This window comes from Callorhinus ursinus, unplaced genomic scaffold (assembly GCF_003265705.2).
Source record: "Callorhinus ursinus isolate GAN/ISIS: 27379988/994484 unplaced genomic scaffold, GSC_fseal_2.0 scaffold2, whole genome shotgun sequence".
In the NCBI taxonomy this organism is placed as follows: Eukaryota; Metazoa; Chordata; class Mammalia; order Carnivora; family Otariidae; genus Callorhinus; species Callorhinus ursinus.
The window spans coordinates 107,737,781-107,757,505 of NW_027397064.1; the positions used below are offsets into that span (position 1 = coordinate 107,737,781).

Genomic DNA, 19,725 nt, shown 5'->3' on the forward strand with positions numbered 1-19,725 from the left:
ATAAATTCCCTCTAATCTCTTTTCTTCTTTATAATTTATGAAGAATCTAAGTTGTTTCCTATAGCTTTCTTATGGTCTAGATCTTGCTGACTCCATCCCAAGGAGTCATTTAACATGTTCATCTGTCCTATATATGTTCTATAACTCAGTAGCTGAATCTAGAGGCTTGATCAGATTCAGGTCCAATTTCTTTAGCAAAACTACTTACATAGACGATGTATTATTCTACAAATAGGAAGTACATAATGCTGGACTATCTCTGTTTTAGTGATGTCAGCAACTGTTTATATCTAGTACTTATATCTGTTAATTCCTTAGTGGTTACAAAATGGTACTATTCTATTACTCCTTTTTCATTTGTTAGCCAACATATTTCTATAAAGGTAAGTTTCCTATCATCTAGTATTTAGTCCTCCGTAGTACAGTTTGTAACACAAAAGCAGAGTAAAGGAACCCTATTATGAAATAACAAGTTGGTTCCCTAGCAACAATGATCAATTAGTTTTTATCCTTTTTTAAAATTCTTTTTATTTTTATTTTATTTTTTTTTTAAGATTTGAGAGAGAGAGAATGAGAGAGAAAGAAAGCACATGGCGGGGGAGGGTTAGAGGGAGAAGCAGACTCCCTGCTAAGCAGGGAGCCTGATGTGGGACTCGATCCAGGGACTCCAGAATCATGACCTGAGCCGAAGGCAGTCGCTTAACCAACTGAGCCACCCAGGCGCCCTTAAAATTTTTTTTAAAGATCTTATTTATTTATTTGAGAGGGAGAATGAGAGAGAGAGAGCACAAAAGGGGGGAGGGTCAGAGGGAGAAGCAGACTCCCAGCTGAGCAGGGAGCCCAATGCGGGCCTCAATCCTGACACTGACTCCAGGAGATCATGACCTGATCCGAAGGCAGTCGCTTAACCAACTGAGCCACCCAGGCACCCAGTTAGTTTTTATCTTAAGTTTCATTACGAACTCATGGGTTTAAACTTTAAAAGCAACCAACTATCTTTCCTTCTCCCTCACCATTTAAAAAATTGCACAATGAAAAAAATAAAAGTAAAAATAAAAATTGTACATTACAAAAATTTGGGAAATACAGAAAAAGTAAAAAGTATGCAAAAGAAAACAACCATCACTCATCCTGCCATTTGGAAATAATCACTGTTAATTATATGGAAATTTTTCTTCTAGGTCGTACTTTAATTTTGCAAACTTGAAATCATATTGCATATCCAGTTTTATATCTTGTTTTTCTCTTACAAATCTATTTGCCCTGTAATGCTTTTAAATCTGCTTCCTTCCAGCCTCATTTACCAGAATCGTTTATCACTCTTTCTGGCAAGGTTAGAAGAGGACCCCCTGGGGAGTTGCTGCCCTCAGTTCCTTTACCTTTTCTCATTATGAAAGCTAGACAGAAACTGGCTTGAACAGAAATTATTCCTAATAGAATAATTCACAATCAAACAATTTCCCTATGTGGTTCTTTAAGCTATCAGGTTTTGTACTTGACTAGTGAGGTCTGCCTAAGCTGGGGAGGTCTTGAGGTTAAAGTTTCCTAGTTCTTTTAGATCATGAGCCCTGTCCTCAACCACCCAGACTCACCAGCAAGTTCCACTCCATACAAGCGATCTGGCTCGGGCATTTTGCAGCAGATTTTAGTTCGTCACCAGAAACTGGGAAGAAATGTTCTCTCTGGCCTGAATATGACCATATTTATGATGTGACACTACTAATAGCCTACTGCTGCCTGGAAATCTTACTGATAATGTACATTTAACATATACTTTGTATATTATATTATATGCTGTATTCTTACAATAAAGTAAGCTAGAGAAACGAAAATGTTAAATAAGGAGAATACATTTACAGTACTGCAGTTTATATATAAAAAAAAAATCTACAAATAGGTGGACCCACACAGTTCAAACCTGTGTTGTTCAAGGGTCAACCATATATGTGTGTGCGTATTTATTCTTACTAAGTGATTTTTAAATGTGGGTCACAACCCAGTATTTACAGAATCAGACCTTTGGGTATACTCTGCAATACAAAGTTTTAATCACTCTCGAATTTGAAGCACCTCCGCCAACTGCTTTTGTCTCACGTCATGCATTTCCCTTACATACCTGCTCCCTTATAGTTGAGTTTCTGAGTTTTAAAAAGTGAGTTTAACTGAGTTGGAGTTCATCAAAGCTCAGGCTTGGCCTCTCTTCTTCCCTCTTCTTATTCTCTCCCTAAGTAATGACATCCATTCCCATGGCTTTAAAAATGATCTCAACATAAAGTATATCATCAGCATAGCTAACTTTTGAGTGTTTTCTAAATACAATGTTTTAAGCATATTATATACATTAACTCATTTAATTCTTACAAAAACCCTACGAGTTTGTAGACACTATTATTATCCTCCTTAAAAATGAGGAACTGAGGCAGACAGATTATGTGTCTTCTCCAAGGTCACACAGTGATGGATAAAGCCCAAATTCGCATCAGGTCAGCTGATGTCAGGGCCCCTACTCTTAACCACTATATTCTAATGCCTATGTCCTATGTACGAAAACATGTTTTCATTTTCATGATCATCTGAACTTTACTGATTCTGTGGACCCCCCACATATGAGCTACCCAACTTGTAGAGATGTGAACATCAGGACAAGTCAGAATATTGACTGTGTCAGTGAGAAAGCAGAATTGTTTCCTAAGGTGTTTTAAAGGTAGATGTAGTAATTTAAATGCTAAATTTCTTAATCATGTCACTAGTTTCATTCAGATTCACACAAAAAAACTGTACTTGAAATAAAAAATAGCTCATTACTTACCTTTGATATCTCTATGAACAATCATATTACTGTGCAAATAATGTACGCCCTCCAGAATCTGACGGGTGTATTTCCTAGTCACATTCTCAGTAAGAGCTCCATATGCTTTTAATTGGTCCTTAATTGAGCCCTAAGATAGGAAAAAAAAAGAAAACTATGGTATGGTTTGAAATGAAAACTACTATTAAATCTTTATTTTTAAAAGGATCTGTAGTTTATGAGTGGGAGGCTTTAGCTGGAGAGTACAGGAATTCTCAGTAAGGACATTACAGGCCATCTAATTTAACATAAACTCTACTATATTCCCTGAATACAACTTTGGAAGAATATGGTCATAGCTGAAAGAAGCCTTTAAACTATTTTTTGACTGATGCCCTTGTTTCCATGACTAAGTTGGTTCTAACTATCTCTTGTTCCTTGCAATCGTGTTTTTTAAAATCTTGCTTTTTTTTGCCCTGAATATATTTTTGTTTTTCCTACTTGCTCTTCTCAATATGCCCTACTTGAATCTTATTTATTTTGTTTGATAACTGCTACTTTATTTCTCAGGAGAAAGAATGGATATGACTAAAAAATCAGAACACATATGAAAGTTTTTCCTTTATATACATACTCAACATTCTAGTTCAAAACATGTAAAAATATATTAAAGAAGAATTTCAAATTTTCTTACATGTTTTTTAAGGCAAGATGAGATGCCATCTCTGAGAATGCTGAATCACTCTGAGGTGAGACACTGGCACTTGAATTTTGAAAAACCTTCCCTACTGTAGATTCCAACATACTAATTTGATGACTAATCACCACTTTAAAAGATGGGAATAAAATGCTTCCTGAGGGACAAAATCTTTTCTTTTAAACAGAGAATATATCCAAATGTTTCTGCCTTTCCTTGAGTTCTGGCCAATGGTGTACTATGTCAAATGAAAGTAGATCCTTAGACTTTACACGTTTAACCTTTGCTGTTTCCACTATTCATGAGCAATCCCTGAAAGGAAAGCAAGATGCAATTCTGCTGACTAGAACTTGCAAACACATGTGTGGAAAGCCTCAGGCAGTCAAGAACCTATATGTCAATGTGGCTTGTTTGTTCAGTCTATTTATTGTGTCTCTACTTGTAGTAATACACAAAATAACACACCTAGAACTTAGCTGTCCAAATAATAAGCCCCCAAATACTTGTAGGCTGCAAAATGAGTGACAGACTTGAGGCTTTTCTGGACCTTGGGCAGTTGGGCCAGTGGCCTATAGCTGCTAACAGCTCCACCAGTGCCATCTATTTACTCCTGTGTACCAAAAAAACAGTAATCGTCTTCAGTGTGAACAAGCAGATTGGGTTGCAAAGTACTGTGCCAACAGAAAACTATGTGTGTGTGCATGTGTGCACGCATGCGTGTGTCAAAGAAATCAACTGCTAGTCCAGGGACTGAAAATAAAGTTATGGTTTTGTTCTGAAAGTAGTTCTAGATAAACTAAGGAAGAGAATGCTACCTTTGGGAAAACTGAAAAACAGAGTAACAATTTGGGCAAAGCATGAAATCTAGGGCACAAAGAGATCCACCATACTAAATTTAATGAGAGAAATTATATAGCATCATTCACAAACTTGGACATTCAGTAAAGTCTAAGATTATGTATGTCTGGCCCATATTATGCCTGGGCTTGGCATATGTATAATTCATTTTAAGATTGTTGATGAACTATTATTAATTTAGTAAAATGATTTCAATGACAACCTATACTTTGAAGAGATAGTTGCCCTTACAAAACTAAGTAGAGCTAATGAGAAACATGATCTAACACCTCTTCCTGAATAGACCTGGCTTAGTCTTAAGATTGCTAAATCTATAAGATTACCCATCTCCGTTTGTGATGTAAATCAGTTCTAGCCAATTAACCATTTAATTTTATCTTCAACAATCTGGGTCCCTATTCATATTTATTCAGAATTATTCTTTTATTTCTAATTTAAATATTTATTGCACAAACAGTAATGGAAATCTGAATAAAAGAGAAAATCACAATCCCAACATAACACATTTTCAAGTTTCTTCTGTCCTTGTCCAAATACAGATACTTTTAAAATATCAAAATCTTTATTTAAAAGTATCTTATATTCTTTTCTCTATCTTATTATAAGTACTTCCACCAACTTTGTTACAGAGCCTTCACAATCTTCCTGGGCAAGGCCATCATAATTTACTTCCACTGTGGAACTGATATTTCCATCACAGATAATACTAAAACAAATGTACACAGCTTTTTCTTTCTTTTGGATTACTTCTTTAAAATGAATTTCTGTGAAATCACCAAGTCAAAAGGCTTCAAAATTTCTATGGCATTTAATATATCCTGCCCATTTGTTTTCCAAAGGAATTAAAAAAAAACGAATTTACTTTGTCAACAGGATCTTTGAAATAAACAATTATTCATGATGATAAGAAAGAAAGTAAACTTAACTGCTGGTCTTGTGAAACAGGATGATTAAGGCCATGACTATCGGATACTAATCCAGTTTTTACTGACCCATAAGCTTAAACTGCAACCTTGTACATGAAACATATAATTCTAATAATCCACTTAAAGACCCATAAATCAAATCTTTTCCTAACATATACAACTGATTAAATTATATGAATGCCTGTGTTTTTAAATGAGTAAATATACCACCATCTTGAAAATCAGTATTAAAATGTACCCTACAAATTCTAAATATAACATAGAAGGAATGACAGTTTGCAAGTCACAATTTGCAACTCCTACTGAAACTACTGACTCAGGCAATGATTACCCTTAGATAGATGGTTGAAATGGAACTGGATACTCTTTTTTTAAGATTTATTCATTTGAGAGACAGAGAGAGACGGATGGGGGTGAGAGAGAGAGCACGAGCACGTGAGTGGAGGGAGGGGCACAGGGAGAGCATCTTTAAGCAGGCTGCCTACTGAGCATGGAGCTGGATGTGGGGCACGAGCCTCGATCTCACAACCCTATGAGATCATGACCTGAGCTGAAATCATGAGTTGGACACATAACTGACTGAGCCACCCAGGCACCCCAGGAACTAGATATTCTATGTGCCATTGCTAATAGCTCAGATTACTTTATGGTCTTCAGGAAAAAACAAAACCTTACACTGGAGGACTCCGGATGTCAATCATCTTAATTTAGCATTCAATCTTCACATCACTAACAGTGAACAACCAGAAATTGTATGTCTCCTAATGGGATGCAACATGAAATGCACAGCATCATATATAATGCATTCTAATAAAAAATGATGAATCTTAATCTAACTTAGATATCAGATCTAACTTGGAGTTTATAGGAAATAAGAGGATAAAGGAACAAATTAAACACCATGAGGATGCAATTAGAGAAATATGAGATGAGACTGTCAACAGAACTAGCCCAGTCTCTTTGTCAAACCTATGTCATGTAAAAATGTTCTAGAGTAAAAAAGAAGTAAGGGACGTAACAGTTAAAGGTAACATGTGGTCCTGGACTGGATCCTGGTTTAGATAAACCAGCTATTATGGTTATTTTAAGAGCATTTAGGGAAATCTGAGTATGGATTGCTACGGTATCTATAACCTATTTTAGTATACCTCAGCATTTTTTTAAAGTGAGTTAAAAAATAAATACATAAAAATGAGTTTAAAAATACAAATATAAATGAAGACAGAAAACAAAATTATATTACCCAGCTCTAATTTAAAACTTCCAAAATGTCCTAAACTAGTTTAACATTTTATAATTAAAGTTCTGTTGTTTTTCTTTCCTCATCTAAGACTTTAAAGAGATGTCTATTTTCAAAGGATGTACTAACTTACCCCTGGCATATATTCCATAAATATGGAAAGTGTTTTTTCCTGGGGATCCCTCAAACAGCCATAATACTGAACAATTCGCTCATGCAGCAAGTTTTTCAACAACTGAATTTCACACTCAAGTGCATTTACTTCCTGAAAGACAGAACTCACTGTTAAGTCTTTACAGCATTGCTAGTAAAAGCAGAACATTCGAACTTCACGGACCATTAAGGTGGTTTCATTCTGAAATTTCTACTTCCCAAGGAAGTAAACATTTTAAAGTCTCTAAATAGTAACTTTTGTAACAGTCCTTGATAGTATATTAAAGCAACACTAAATCAGATTAGGAATATAACTGAGCACTAAAAGAGAAAAAAATTCACAGTACAAAGTAGATAAATATATCTAATTATAGACTGATTTGTTTTGCAAATAATTTGCATTAAGAAAAAAAATTCTACTGTGTTATATTTATTTAGTAAAAATGCTTCTTATAAATGTGACAAAGTAGCATGTGCAGTGATTCTTACCTTGCTGGTCTCAGGGCTATCAGGGTCAAACTGAACTTGTTTAACTGCCAATTCTCTTCCTGTATCGACATCATAACAGAGGTAGACCCTGCCAAATGCTCCCTGGCCAAGCAGTTTGCCCAATCTCCAGTTGGTTGGAGCACGAGGTGCTAAAAAAGAACACCTTCTTAAAATGGAACAGCCAGATGGCACACAAATGGTTAAGGACTAAATGAGTAAACTGCATTAGTGACATCCTTAATTGAATATACTTGGATACAAGCGAAAATCATGATCATCCAAATTCACAATGATCATCACTTTGAAAATTTTTCTCCTTAGTCAATTTTCTAAGAATTCTAAACCCAAACAAGGTTCATATATCCCACGTCTTATTTTTTCTAATGAGATTATACTCCCCCCTCCGATTAAAAATGTAATAGCATCTTTCACTCAATCCAGGATACCACTGATTGTCAGATGCACTATTTCTAATCTTTATTACAGCAATATTTGTAGTTAGTTTTCCATCTGCTTACAATGTAGAAAGCTGGAAAGAGTATCACTCTCATTCTAACAAGAGAAAATCTTGAAAGCAGCCAGAGGGGAGAATAAAGAAGAATAAATACATACATAAATTATAAATAAATACAGAAGAATAAAGATAAGAATTACAACAGACCTTTCCTCAAAAAGTATACAAGCCAGAAGGAGACAATGGAGAAATAGCTTTGAAGTGCTAACAGAAAAAAAAACTGCCCAGCATTCTATACCCAGAAAAATCTTTCTGAAATAAAGGAGAAAAAAAGATCTTTTTCAAACAAACAAAACCTGATCATTACCAGCAGAGTTACATTACAAGAAAGGTTAAAAGCAATTCTTTTATGAATCTGATGCCTGACAGAATCCCGCATTTACATAATCTATAATCTACAAACTCCTGAGTCTACAGAAATAAAGTGAATGATATAAAAAAGATATTCTCTTATTTTTAATTACTTCAAAAAATAGCTGTCTAAAGCAAAAACAGCAACAATGTAGTGTGAGGTCATGAATGTAAAAGTAAAATATGACAATACTAGCATAAAAGGGATGAATGTGAAATATGCAAATACTGCTGCAATAAATACCTTTGAGCACAAATCTTGGTATGCACTACTTACATGATAAAATCCAAATACTCCACGATCTGGCCTTAATTACGTTCTAGTCCTTTACCTATTGTTTCAAGTAAGATCTCCTCCACGTTAGCCAAAAATGAACTATTCCCCATTCTCAGAACATGCCATGTCTTCCTGCATATATCACCTCCTGAACTGGTGAATCCCACATTCAAGATCTAGATTAAATACTGTACTGTAATCATTTCTCCACACACCATTCTTCCCCACTAGATTACATCTTAAAGGTCATATTTGAATAAAAGACAAGTTGGTAACAATTTTACTAATAAAAGAGAAAAGAATCAGCTACAGTAATTAGCAGTAATACTGTACTTATACCTGATATTCCAACAAACTTTAAAAACATTCTTTTTACCTTTTTTGAGAAGTCTGTCTCACCCTGAGGACTGGTTTGGTATTTATTCCTTTTAATACTATAAAGTTCTGCAGAGGTTCTACTAAACATTCACTGTGCCAAATTCTATTACTTACAGCGGCTGGGTGGGCTGATGTCCATTACAGTCAAAGTAGGATTGTCTATGTCACTTCCCCTTCTCCTTATTCGACTATCATCATACTCTGGCGTAAAGATACTGCTTCCACTGCTAGTGCTTAAAGAGTGGTCAGTAGGACTGAAACTCACAGGAGACCGGAAGCTGGTCCCCTGGGTCCTTCTAGCTCTTGGAAAAGTTTTACGACCTACAAAATCAAAAGAGAATTACCTTACAACTTTTATTCATGTTCTAACTGAAAGTATTTAAAATCTGTAACATAAAGTACAGATGTCTGCCTTGTGGCTAGACTTGACTAGGCTAAGAAACAGAAATAGCAATGCTTATTTGATTACATGTTTTAAACTTAAGAGTATTTTCTTTTCAAGTTCAAGGAAATATCCTTCTTAACACTGAATCATGAAGTCAAAAATGAAAATACAAGGAAGAGAAAAGGTAAAAAAAAAAAGTGGGGAAGAACAGGATCTGAGTATGAATTCAAACAATCTCTTTTGTTAAAACACACACACACATTCTAAAATCACTGCACTCCCTTACTTCTGGATAAAAAGAAAATCTATTCTTATTTCCAATTATAAGAACAAAAATTAGAAAATTTATAAGTAGCACTTTTTTTCCTTAAAAGTACAAAGCAAATATGAATTTCGTCATGAAGGAGTAATTTTCTAGTTAATATCATTTTTAATTACCCCTTTTCTTTTAAGGGAAAGGTAAGTATTATGAGGTAAGTTGGCATAAACCTAAGATGTTATTATAGTTTTAGTTACCTAATTCCTTTCAAAAACTGTTTTCAGCAGAAAACTAAATGATTTAGGAACACATTTATTTCTAATGGTTTATTTATGATATTTTATAAAATTTTTATTTTATGTTTGAGATCTTTAACAAGCTGTTCTTGTGGTCTAACTGCCAGAAACTTACCATCATTATAGTCTTGATGGTGATATGAAATATGATACCTTCTTGGGTATGTTCCTCCTTTTCCAAATTTCTCAAAGATAGGGTTATCATAGTCTATTGAGAAATAAGAAAGTTACAGGTTATAAAAAAGTCAAATATCCCTAATTTTAAATAAAAAACACGTTTACACATTTTTATTCATTTTTTAAAAAAATTCCCCTCTCCCTCACAGCCAAAGCATTGTTTAATGACATAAATATTTAAACATTTAGAATACAGATAGTCTAACCTGAAAATTCCTGATGATTATCTGGGTAGCTCTGTGCCCTAGGCATTCGTGATTTTGGATAGCTCTCTCTAAAAATAAAAAAATGTCATGTTAAATGAACAGAAAGTATGTGAATAAGACATTTAAAATATAAGTATCTGTACGTATGTGTAGAAATTATACATATACACATATACATAAAAATAAAGAAGCTCAATCTGAAATGTTAACTGAAAGAAAGGGACTTCTTGGGCACCTGGGTGGCTCAGTTGTTAAGCATCTGCCTTCGGCTCAGGTCATGATCCCAGGGTCCTGGGATTGAGCCCCGCATCGGGCTCCCTGCTCAGCAGGAAGCCTGCTTCTTCCCCTCCCCCTCCCCGTTTGTGTTCCTGCTCTCGCTATCTCTCTGTCAAACAAATAAATAAAATCTTTAAAAAAAAAGAGAGAGACTTCTTTTTTAACACTTCTTTGGTGCACGGAGGCAAAAGCCTGGCTTTTAAAATCAACCCATAGGGAACAGCAGTAAAAATGTAAGTTTTGGAATTATGGATGTTGGCAAACACCTGTGTTTCAAACCTAGCTCTACCACTTAACTAGCAGTTGCAACCTTGGCCTATCACCTTTCTGAGACTTTCCATATCTATAAAAACAAGATAATAATTTCCAACTCATCAAGTGGGTGTGTACACATAGTGCTCAGGACAGTGTCTTTCAAATATTAAGTGCTCAAAGACAGCTTTCACATTACTATTTTCCTGAATTTCTTAAATGTTTCAAATATCTATCTTGAGGTAGACATGGCACAAAGGTTCCATGTGTACAGGTAAAAGAAAATTAAATGTGTACTCCCATAAAGCATTAATTATATTTTCAGAATTTGCTCCAAAAAGAAATCCCAGAGGAGATCAAATAGGTAAAGATTTTATGGACTCTGTGTGCTATATGTAAACACCGTCTTATTGAGACCAAGAGAGGAGGAGCACCTATAACAAAAAATTCAGTTGCAACTTCACCCAGGTTATATTCCTGAACAGCTATTTCACAAAACAAACGTACTTAAATTTTAAATGACACTTAACATACTGGGCCACAATTACCAAGAAAGTAAGCTATCTATAATTTAGTGCCAGAATGAACATAATCCTGAATAGGTGAAACAACTCAAGAAACCTCCAAAACTAAATGTATTTTTTTTTAAGATCTATTTATTTATTTGAGAGAGTGCATGCACACATGCACGCATGCAGAAGGAGGGGGGGGAAGGGGGAGGGAAAGAGAGTCCCAAGCAGACTCCACGCTGAGCACAGAGCCCTACATGGTTTCGATCTCACGACCCTGAGATCATGACCTGAGCTAAAATCAAGAGTTGGAAGCTCAACCAACTGTGCTACCCAGGTACCCCACCAACAGTTTTAAGAGTAAACATACATAAATTCTAAGTTTGCATTTAGCTTCAAACATACAATTTTAAGAAGCAAAATACATTATAATCAGATATCATTTTATCTGATAGAGATACTGAGCCCCAGGAGGTTAAAGGATTTGTCCAAACTGTGAAAAAATTCATTTGCCCTAAGTACAGACAAGTACCAATTACATTCCTCTAACATGCTATATATACACATATTTACCCACATATATTAAAAAATAAAAACTACAATCAATATTACCCATCCAAAGGACTATCAAGTGATGGACAACTTCCTGAGCCAGAATTTTCAGGGCTGCTCAAAGACAATGGGTCCAGCATCTAGACAAATAAAGAGTTCCTCCATGATTCAATATGATATAACCAGAAGTTACCAGTTTCTTTTAAACAGCTTTATTGAGATATAATTCATATAACATAAAATTCACCCATTTAAAGTGTACAATTTAGCGGGTTTTAGTATATTGAGAGTTGTGCAACCCTCCTCAATATCTGAAAACACTTTCAGTACCCAAAAGACCCCATATCCAATAGCAGTCACCTCCCTCCAGAGTTATTAATTTTTTAATGTTTTAAATGTAGTGATCCCTTATAGGTAGGTAACTTCAAAATTTCCTAAGAGAAAAATATTTTCTCTATAGACTATTAGCTAAATAATTAAAAGCTAAAAGATTTCACATAACTCTGCTTACTGAACACTGAACAATAGCCCCACTCAAATAGAATAATGACACCATTATTAAAACATTTAAAAATGTTTTACAAAGTTGACAAACCTAAGCTTCACAAAGTTAAATATCTGTAGTTTTATTATATCTTTCAAATGCCAAAATCTGAATGTTAACCCCATGATTACAAACAAAGGCATTCATTTATTTATACATGAGCAAAGTAAGAAAATCAGCCTTATTCCAGCTTTGTTTATATATGAATGCACACAGGCACATATAAGTTAGTTGGCATTATCCTATGTGTTTTACTATTTTGTTCACGTAAAAGGGAAGATATGGGATGGGAGAAGAGGTCACACACACAAAGGATACCAGCCAAACCACACAAATCCTGACAACAACCCTTTAAACGAAATGAAAAATGACATCCAACTTTTGCTTACTTGGTCCATGCTCTCTGGAATGAACTCTCCTTCACTGTTGATACTGGTGAATGACCCATTCCGGGCAACCTGGTGTAATTCATCTGGAATGTATCCTGGGGGAGGGGAGCTTCTATCTCTACTAGTGGGACCTCAAAGGAAAAAAATTATGCAATTTTACAAATATCAACTGGGAACTAATTTTTGTTTCGATTAAATATACACACAGGATTTCTGGACTGCAGTACCAATAATTTTAGCTACTGAAATCCAGTTTTAGTAAAACTTCTCCAAACATTCATTTCTATAAATCTTCAAATGTATTTATACATTTTTTAACTCCCATTCTACTATAATTACTAACTTCACTGTAATATTCATTTATACTTATTAGGTGGTATGTTCCTCTCACTGCTGACAACTGCATTATGGGGCTGATATTATAATAAAGATTTTTAGATGCCACTGCTTCTGAACTTCCAAGGGTCATTTGTACCTAGATATATGTTATCCTTTAACAGAACTGATGGAAGGCATCACAGTGTAGTGGAAATAATGTGGGCTTTAGACCTCAGACTCTTTAAATATCAGTTCTAGTTATTTACCAACTGTATGTCTTTGGTAAAGTTACCCAATCCCCACAAACCTCTTTCTGCATCTGTCAACATAAGACACAATCCCTCCTCTCTTAGAGAATAAACTGGTAGTTGCCAGAGGGAAGGTGGGTATGGGCACAGGTCAAACAGGTTAGGGGAATTAAGAGTACACTTATCTTGATGAGCACTGAGAAATGTACAGAATTGTTGAATCACTAAATTGTACAACTGAAACTAACATAACACTGTATGTTAATTATACTTGAATTTTAAAAAGATTAAAAAATACATAAAGCCAGCACTTAGGTACGGTAAACAAACAAAAAACGACTAAATCCCTCCTTTGCAAGGGTATTGTAGTGGTAAAATTACTCATACTGAACATATGCTATGCACATCTAGCTCCGTGATGTTCTTTCCATTCCCTTTCCTTAAGCTTTAGAAACCTAAAGGGGCGCCTGAGTGGCTCAGTCATTAAGTGTCTGCCTTCAGCTCAGGTCATGATCCCAGGGTCCTGGGATGGAGCACTGTGAGCCCTGCGTCTGGCTCGCTGCTCAGCGGAAAGCCTGCTTCTCCCTCTCTCACTCCCCCTGCTTGTGTTCCCTCTTGCTGTCTGTCAAATAAATAAAATCTTTAGAAACCTAAAGTGATATACACAACTAATGAATCGTTGAACATTACATCAAAAACTAATGATGTACTGTATGTTGGCTAACTGCAAATAAAAAAGATAAAAAAAACCCCATAGAAACCTAAAGTGAGATTACTTCTTAAATCACTTAGGCCATAGTAGTGTTTTCAAATTGGAATCCTGAATCTTATTCTTGGGTACTTTAAAATTAGGTTTTATGACAAGCCATATTCTGGGCATTTAAATTTCTTCACAGTTCAGAAAATGAGAAAATCTAATACAGTTCATCTAATAAATCACATTTCTTATGAGACAATAATCCACTTTATTTTTACCTAGTTTATAGAAATAACACTACGTTTATTAACACAACTCTCCCCTTTTCTCTGAATATTTTGAAATTAAACTATTAAAAAAAAGATAGGAAGTTATGTAAGCATTTAAGTTTTAGTCAAATTTAAAGCAAAAAGGCTTTGCCTTATAAAAAGGGGTCGCTGTAAGTATATGCCAGCATTTGTTAGTGAGGAGATAGGGAGAAAGAACAAAATGATTACCAAGAGATGTGCACAGAAAAGATAACTTTCTACTTGGTTCTGAAATAATCAGAAACTCAACTCTGAGCCAGGGGTTTACTTAAGCTTTGTAACAGCTATGATCATACTGTTCCTAGTATTTTTATTCCTTCCATATACTCTTGTTTATAAAAGAAGATCAATATACTCATTACTAAAAGGAGATAGGGAAGAAAAACTGCTAGATGAAGTTTCTTCATCTCCTTACTTGATAACCCATTTTTCTTTTCATTTACTTATTTTATTTTTACTGAAGTCTAGTTGACACACAATGTTAAAACAGTTTCAGGTATACAACATAGTGATCTGACAATTCTAATGCTCACCACTGTATGTGTAGTTAGCATTCTATCACCATATGTTATTGCAGTATTATTGACTATATTCCCTACACTATGCTTTCATTCTCCATGACTTACTTATTTTATAACTGGAAGTTTGTGCCTCTTAATCCCCTTCACCTATTTTGTCCAACTCCCCAATCCCCTGACAACCACCAGTTTGTTCTCTGTATCTATTAGTCCAGTTTTTTGCTTTGTTTATTCATTTGTTTTGTTTTTTAGATTCAACATATAAGTGAAATCATATGGTATCTGTCTTTCTCTGACTTATTTCACTTAGCATAATACCCTCTAGGTCCATCTGTGTTACTGCAAATGGCATGATCTCATTCTTTTTTATGGCTCAGTAATATAGCATTCTCTCTCTATATATATATATATACATATATATATATATACATATATATATATATATATATATATACACACATCACATTTTCTTTATCTATTCATCTATCCATGGACACTTAGGTTGTATCCGTATCTTGGCTATTGTAAATAATGCTACAATAAATACCGAAATGCATGTATTTTTTCACATTAGTTTTTCTTCGAGTTTCTTTGCATTTCATTTTCTTTACCAAAAGACACAAGAAAAGATGTTCAATATCACCATCATCAGGGAAATGCAAATCAAACCACAATGAGATATCACCTCACATCAATCAGAATGGCTAAAATCAACAGCACAAGAAACACCAGGTAGAGAAAAAGGATGTGGAAGGAACCTTCATGAACTGTTGGTGGCAATATAACAGTATCCACTGTGGAAAACAGTATGGAAGTTCCTCAAAAACTTAGAAATTAAACTACCATATGACCATGTAATTCCACTATTGGGTATGTATACCTCAAGATAACCCATTTTTCTTAACTTTTGTTGGTAATGGATATCCCAACGCATTCTTGGTTAAGGCCTCCACACCAGCATACACTCCATCCCGAAGATAGTTTTTCCTATAGCTATCTTTTATGAAAATAATTGAAGAAGAGTAACTGTCAATAAATAAGGAAAAAAGATGATGGTCATATCTATCAAAGCCATTCCAAGTGTAAACAGGTGCCAATAAAATTTTCTACATTACAATTTCCAGTTTCTTCTTATGCTAGCACTGAACTCAAATAAGAATATTTATTAGTAGGACAAGAGTGAGGTATTCAGTAGTTTTAATTCAAAATGAACTTAAAATGTCAATTTAACTAGTGCATTCAGCTTATTTTAATGCAACTAGAGTGAAATGGCAGTTTTTTACTCTAAAATGATAAATACTATAATGTGATAAGGGAATAAAGAAAGAAATGTATACTTAGTAACAGTCATTTTTTCTAGTTTGAAAAGCAAAATATTCTTTAAAAGCGTTCTCTTAATTTATTGCCACAAGAATCTCATGATTTAAAGATGAGAACAAAGTTACTGGTCTCAAGTTAATTAGAGAGCTGGAATTTGAATTTAGGTATCCCTAATGTTCTTTCACCAAAATTCTAAACTATAACAAAATATATCTGAATGAAGATAAGCAATTTCTATTCTACTTGTATATCATATCTCTGCTGCTCGTATTTCCAGCATTTGTGAAACCAAAAGTAGGACTTACGTAAGACAGATACTTAGAAGGAAGTACTCATAAAATAGCTTCTTCTGGGGGACCAAAACAGAAGATGAATAACAGATTTTGGGGGAGTCCCACACACCAATTTAATCTTTTATTATTCACAATCCTCTTCTCTTACCTTTTTTTTTTTAAAGATTTTATTTATTTATTTGAGAGAGAACACAAGGTGGGGGAGGGTCAGAGGGAGAAGCAGACTCCCCGCTGAGCAGGGAGCCCAATGCAGGACTCGATCCTGGGACTCCAGGATCATGACCTAAGCTGAAGGCAATCACTTAACCAACTGAGCCATCCAGGCGCCCTGTTACTGGTCCTGAATTCCTAACCACATCTCTTATTCACCCCCTCTTCTGCTTTCTCCCTCTCCAGTCATCTGTTTCACCTCCTCTTCTACTTTTCCCTTTCAAATCCATCCCTCACATATGTTTTCATGTTGTCTTTAATGATCATATTCAATGCCCTTTCTGTTAAAAAACATTTATACCAGTGGTTTTTGAGCAATGTAATATTTTTTTATCATATAAAAATAGAGATTATCAATGTTTTACACTAAGTGTAGTATGAAGTTAGAGCCACCTCCTTCAAAACTGACAATACACAGGATCCACTGTTTCTCTGTATACTACAAGCTTAAATTTAACAATCTATTATTAATGGCGAATACTGAATACTAATAAAGCAATAATCTGGAAACTCTTAGCAATTCATTTTGATAGTACTGCAATGACTAAAACTTTGAGAAAGGCTTATGAACTTAGTCCATCCATTAATTTTAGTATATTAGAATTACTTATTTTAATTTCTTCCCTCCGATTTGTACAATTAAGACCTCTTTGAGGTTTTACTTAAATTTGTTAAATATTAAAATACCCTAGATACATAAAGAAAACAAATATTTAAGTTGGAGATTGCTAATCTTGTAACACTTGACATAATTTTTCAAGGAACATCAGAAACTAGAACATAGTTGACTGAGAAAAATTACAGAGAGTACAGAGGTAGGCTGCTATTTATCATGGCTATGTTTAGGTGTTACCCTACATTAAAGGATGGAGAAGAAACAGAAATCGCCCTTTTTATGGTTCGGACACTAGCATTCTTACCTATTAGAGAAAGCCGCTTTTTCCTCTCTGCTCCAAATACTGTGTTATCTAAATCTTCTAGTGATGGCAATGGTTCTAAATTAGTAGCCTACAAAGGAAAAAGGATGATTAATGCTATTCTTCCCCTTTGGGGCTTCAAACAGAATCCTTTCCCCTATCAAATACAACCTAGATATTCTATATCATTTGTAGGTCTTATCAAATCTACTCTTTGAAATTCTAATTCCAGCATAATTCTTCCCAAGTTCTCAGTATTTCTATTAGTTTCATATGTTCAGTATATTATACTTATTTATAATTTCGGCTACATAGTTTTGAAGAGCAAGGATATTAAGCTATAGCAATTCAATATATAAGTTTACATTTCATTATACTGAAAAAGTATCAATGATTATAGAACATAACTATGTTTCATATACTGACTTTCACTGGCATAAATCCTATAATTCTTATTGAAAGAAGTCTCAATTCATACCTGTGTACTTCCGTTTATTACAAGTAATATCTTGAGGCTCTTCATATGAATACTACGATCCAGCAGTTCCACAGCTTTGTCCAAGTCATCTTGGGTAGTTAATGGAATTACCAACTAAACAAAAAGGAACATAATGAATCATGCCAACCATCCCACCAGGTCAAGTCCTTTCAGGAGCATCTCTGTTACTATGGAATTACAAATTTCAAAATACCCTGGCTCTCTGATTTGTCAGTATAATGAAATTCTGAATGAATAAATGTATTTAGATCATTTCACTCTTCCCATCCTACCACTAAAATCATACTGAATAAGGACAAAATTTTTTTTGCTTTATTAATTAAATTCTTCTAGAGAACACATTTAAAAATTAATTTCCTAGGATATTCCCATAAAGTTCCAAAACATAAAGTACAATATCTTCATCCCAAAACAGCATTAAAGAACACACACAAAAACTATATAAAATAAAGGTACTATCTTTCATCTGCATTGATGAAACTCACGTTTTTCTCTATAGTTACTATGGATTTGCATTCTCAACTAGAGTGCTTATCAACATCTCAAATACAATGAACATCTATAGCAGTTGCCATGGAGGGGGCCACTAGCAATGTACCTGCAATCTACAATCCACTTGGGGCTCTCATCTCCGACCCTGGTGACTTGACCACTAAACTCTAAAGAAATAAGTTAAATGGGTCAGCCACCCAAAGTAAACCCTAAATGTGGATATGTGCTTTCACTAGTTCTCTCATGGGTCAGATGTTATAAAGGACAAAAGCAGGGGTGCCTGGGTGGCTCAGTGGATTAAGCAGTGACTCCTGATTTCGGCTCAGGTAATGATCTCAGGGTCCTGGGATCGAGTCCTGTGTTGGGTTCCACACTCAGCAGGCAGTCTGCTTGAGGATTCTCTTTCCCTCTCTCCCTCTTGGTCACCCCTCACCCCCCGGTTCACATGCATGCATACTCTCTCTCTAAAATAAATAAATCTTTAAAATAAATAAAGAACAAGAACACCTTAAGAAGTCTATGAGAAAGCATGATTTATACAACTTAAGAAAATTAAATTTTTTTTAAATGTAAACTTAGTAGCTAAAGACAACTGTCAATAATCTTCCTCAATTCTAGGAGCCAAAACATACAATATTAACAAATTATGTCAAACTAATCTCATTTTTCTTGATAGACCTACAAGACTGGTAGATCAAGACGATACTGTAGTCTTAAAATATCTTGATACTTTAGAGCTTTCCATGATATAATTTTAGACCAAACAAAAACAAAGATATAACCTGATTTCCCTAAAATCATACCATGAAATAAAGAATCAAATTCAAGCCATTTATATAGGAAAAGATTCTAGGAAACACTGGTAGGGGAATGGGGAAGTCAGGGAAGGAGGTCCATAAATGGTGTGTTATCTAGTAGGTTACCACTGTGGTTAAGAGGAACCCATCCATCCCCACCTCCCACCCCATCCTTGAGTCTCATTCTCCCATCACCCCCTGACAACCCCACATGTACTTTAGTGTAGACCCTATAGCTGTACCTCTGAAAAGCCCTCAGAGTCTCAGGGGCTGGCAGTTGGAAATAAGGCCAGCATAAGAGAAATAATAAATGCCAACATAGGGGCAGGCAATGAGATGTTCATGGCTAATTAAAAACCCAAAAAGTATTTGAAAAATAAAATCTTAAGGTATTACTATAGTATGATACTCATCACCTTGTTCAGAGATATTATTTGTTTGGATACAGATTTTTACTTTATCAAAATATTTTCTGCTTTCATCTATAAGTGGTTTCTTTAGAGAAACTAATTAGCATATTTTTGCTTTAAATAATAATTCATTTGAAAATCTCATATTTGAAAATATTTTATTTGCACAATTCTTTAACATT

General features: G+C 34.7%; 1 protein-coding gene across 4 annotated transcripts in view; it reads right to left on the reverse strand.

Moving 5' to 3' along the window:
• The window catches only part of MAP3K2 (mitogen-activated protein kinase kinase kinase 2), an 87,403-nt gene that overhangs the window by 12,444 nt on the left and 55,234 nt on the right, over positions 1–19,725 (reverse strand). For 3 of the 4 annotated variants that reach the window (XM_025857783.2, XM_025857777.2, XM_073885427.1), the window contains exons 6-15: positions 17,824–17,937; positions 17,349–17,436; positions 12,517–12,647; positions 11,644–11,723; positions 9,995–10,062; positions 9,727–9,819; positions 8,786–8,992; positions 7,152–7,300; positions 6,643–6,774; positions 2,810–2,939 (exon numbers count right to left, since the gene is read on the reverse strand). In XM_025857783.2, coding sequence (XP_025713568.1) covers positions 2,810–2,939; positions 6,643–6,774; positions 7,152–7,300; positions 8,786–8,992; positions 9,727–9,819; positions 9,995–10,062; positions 11,644–11,723; positions 12,517–12,647; positions 17,349–17,436; positions 17,824–17,937 — 1,192 coding nt within the window. The remainder of the gene's footprint in view (positions 1–2,809; positions 2,940–6,642; positions 6,775–7,151; positions 7,301–8,785; positions 8,993–9,726; positions 9,820–9,994; positions 10,063–11,643; positions 11,724–12,516; positions 12,648–17,348; positions 17,437–17,823; positions 17,938–19,725) is intronic. The other variant, XM_073885436.1, reaches the window with a different exon arrangement.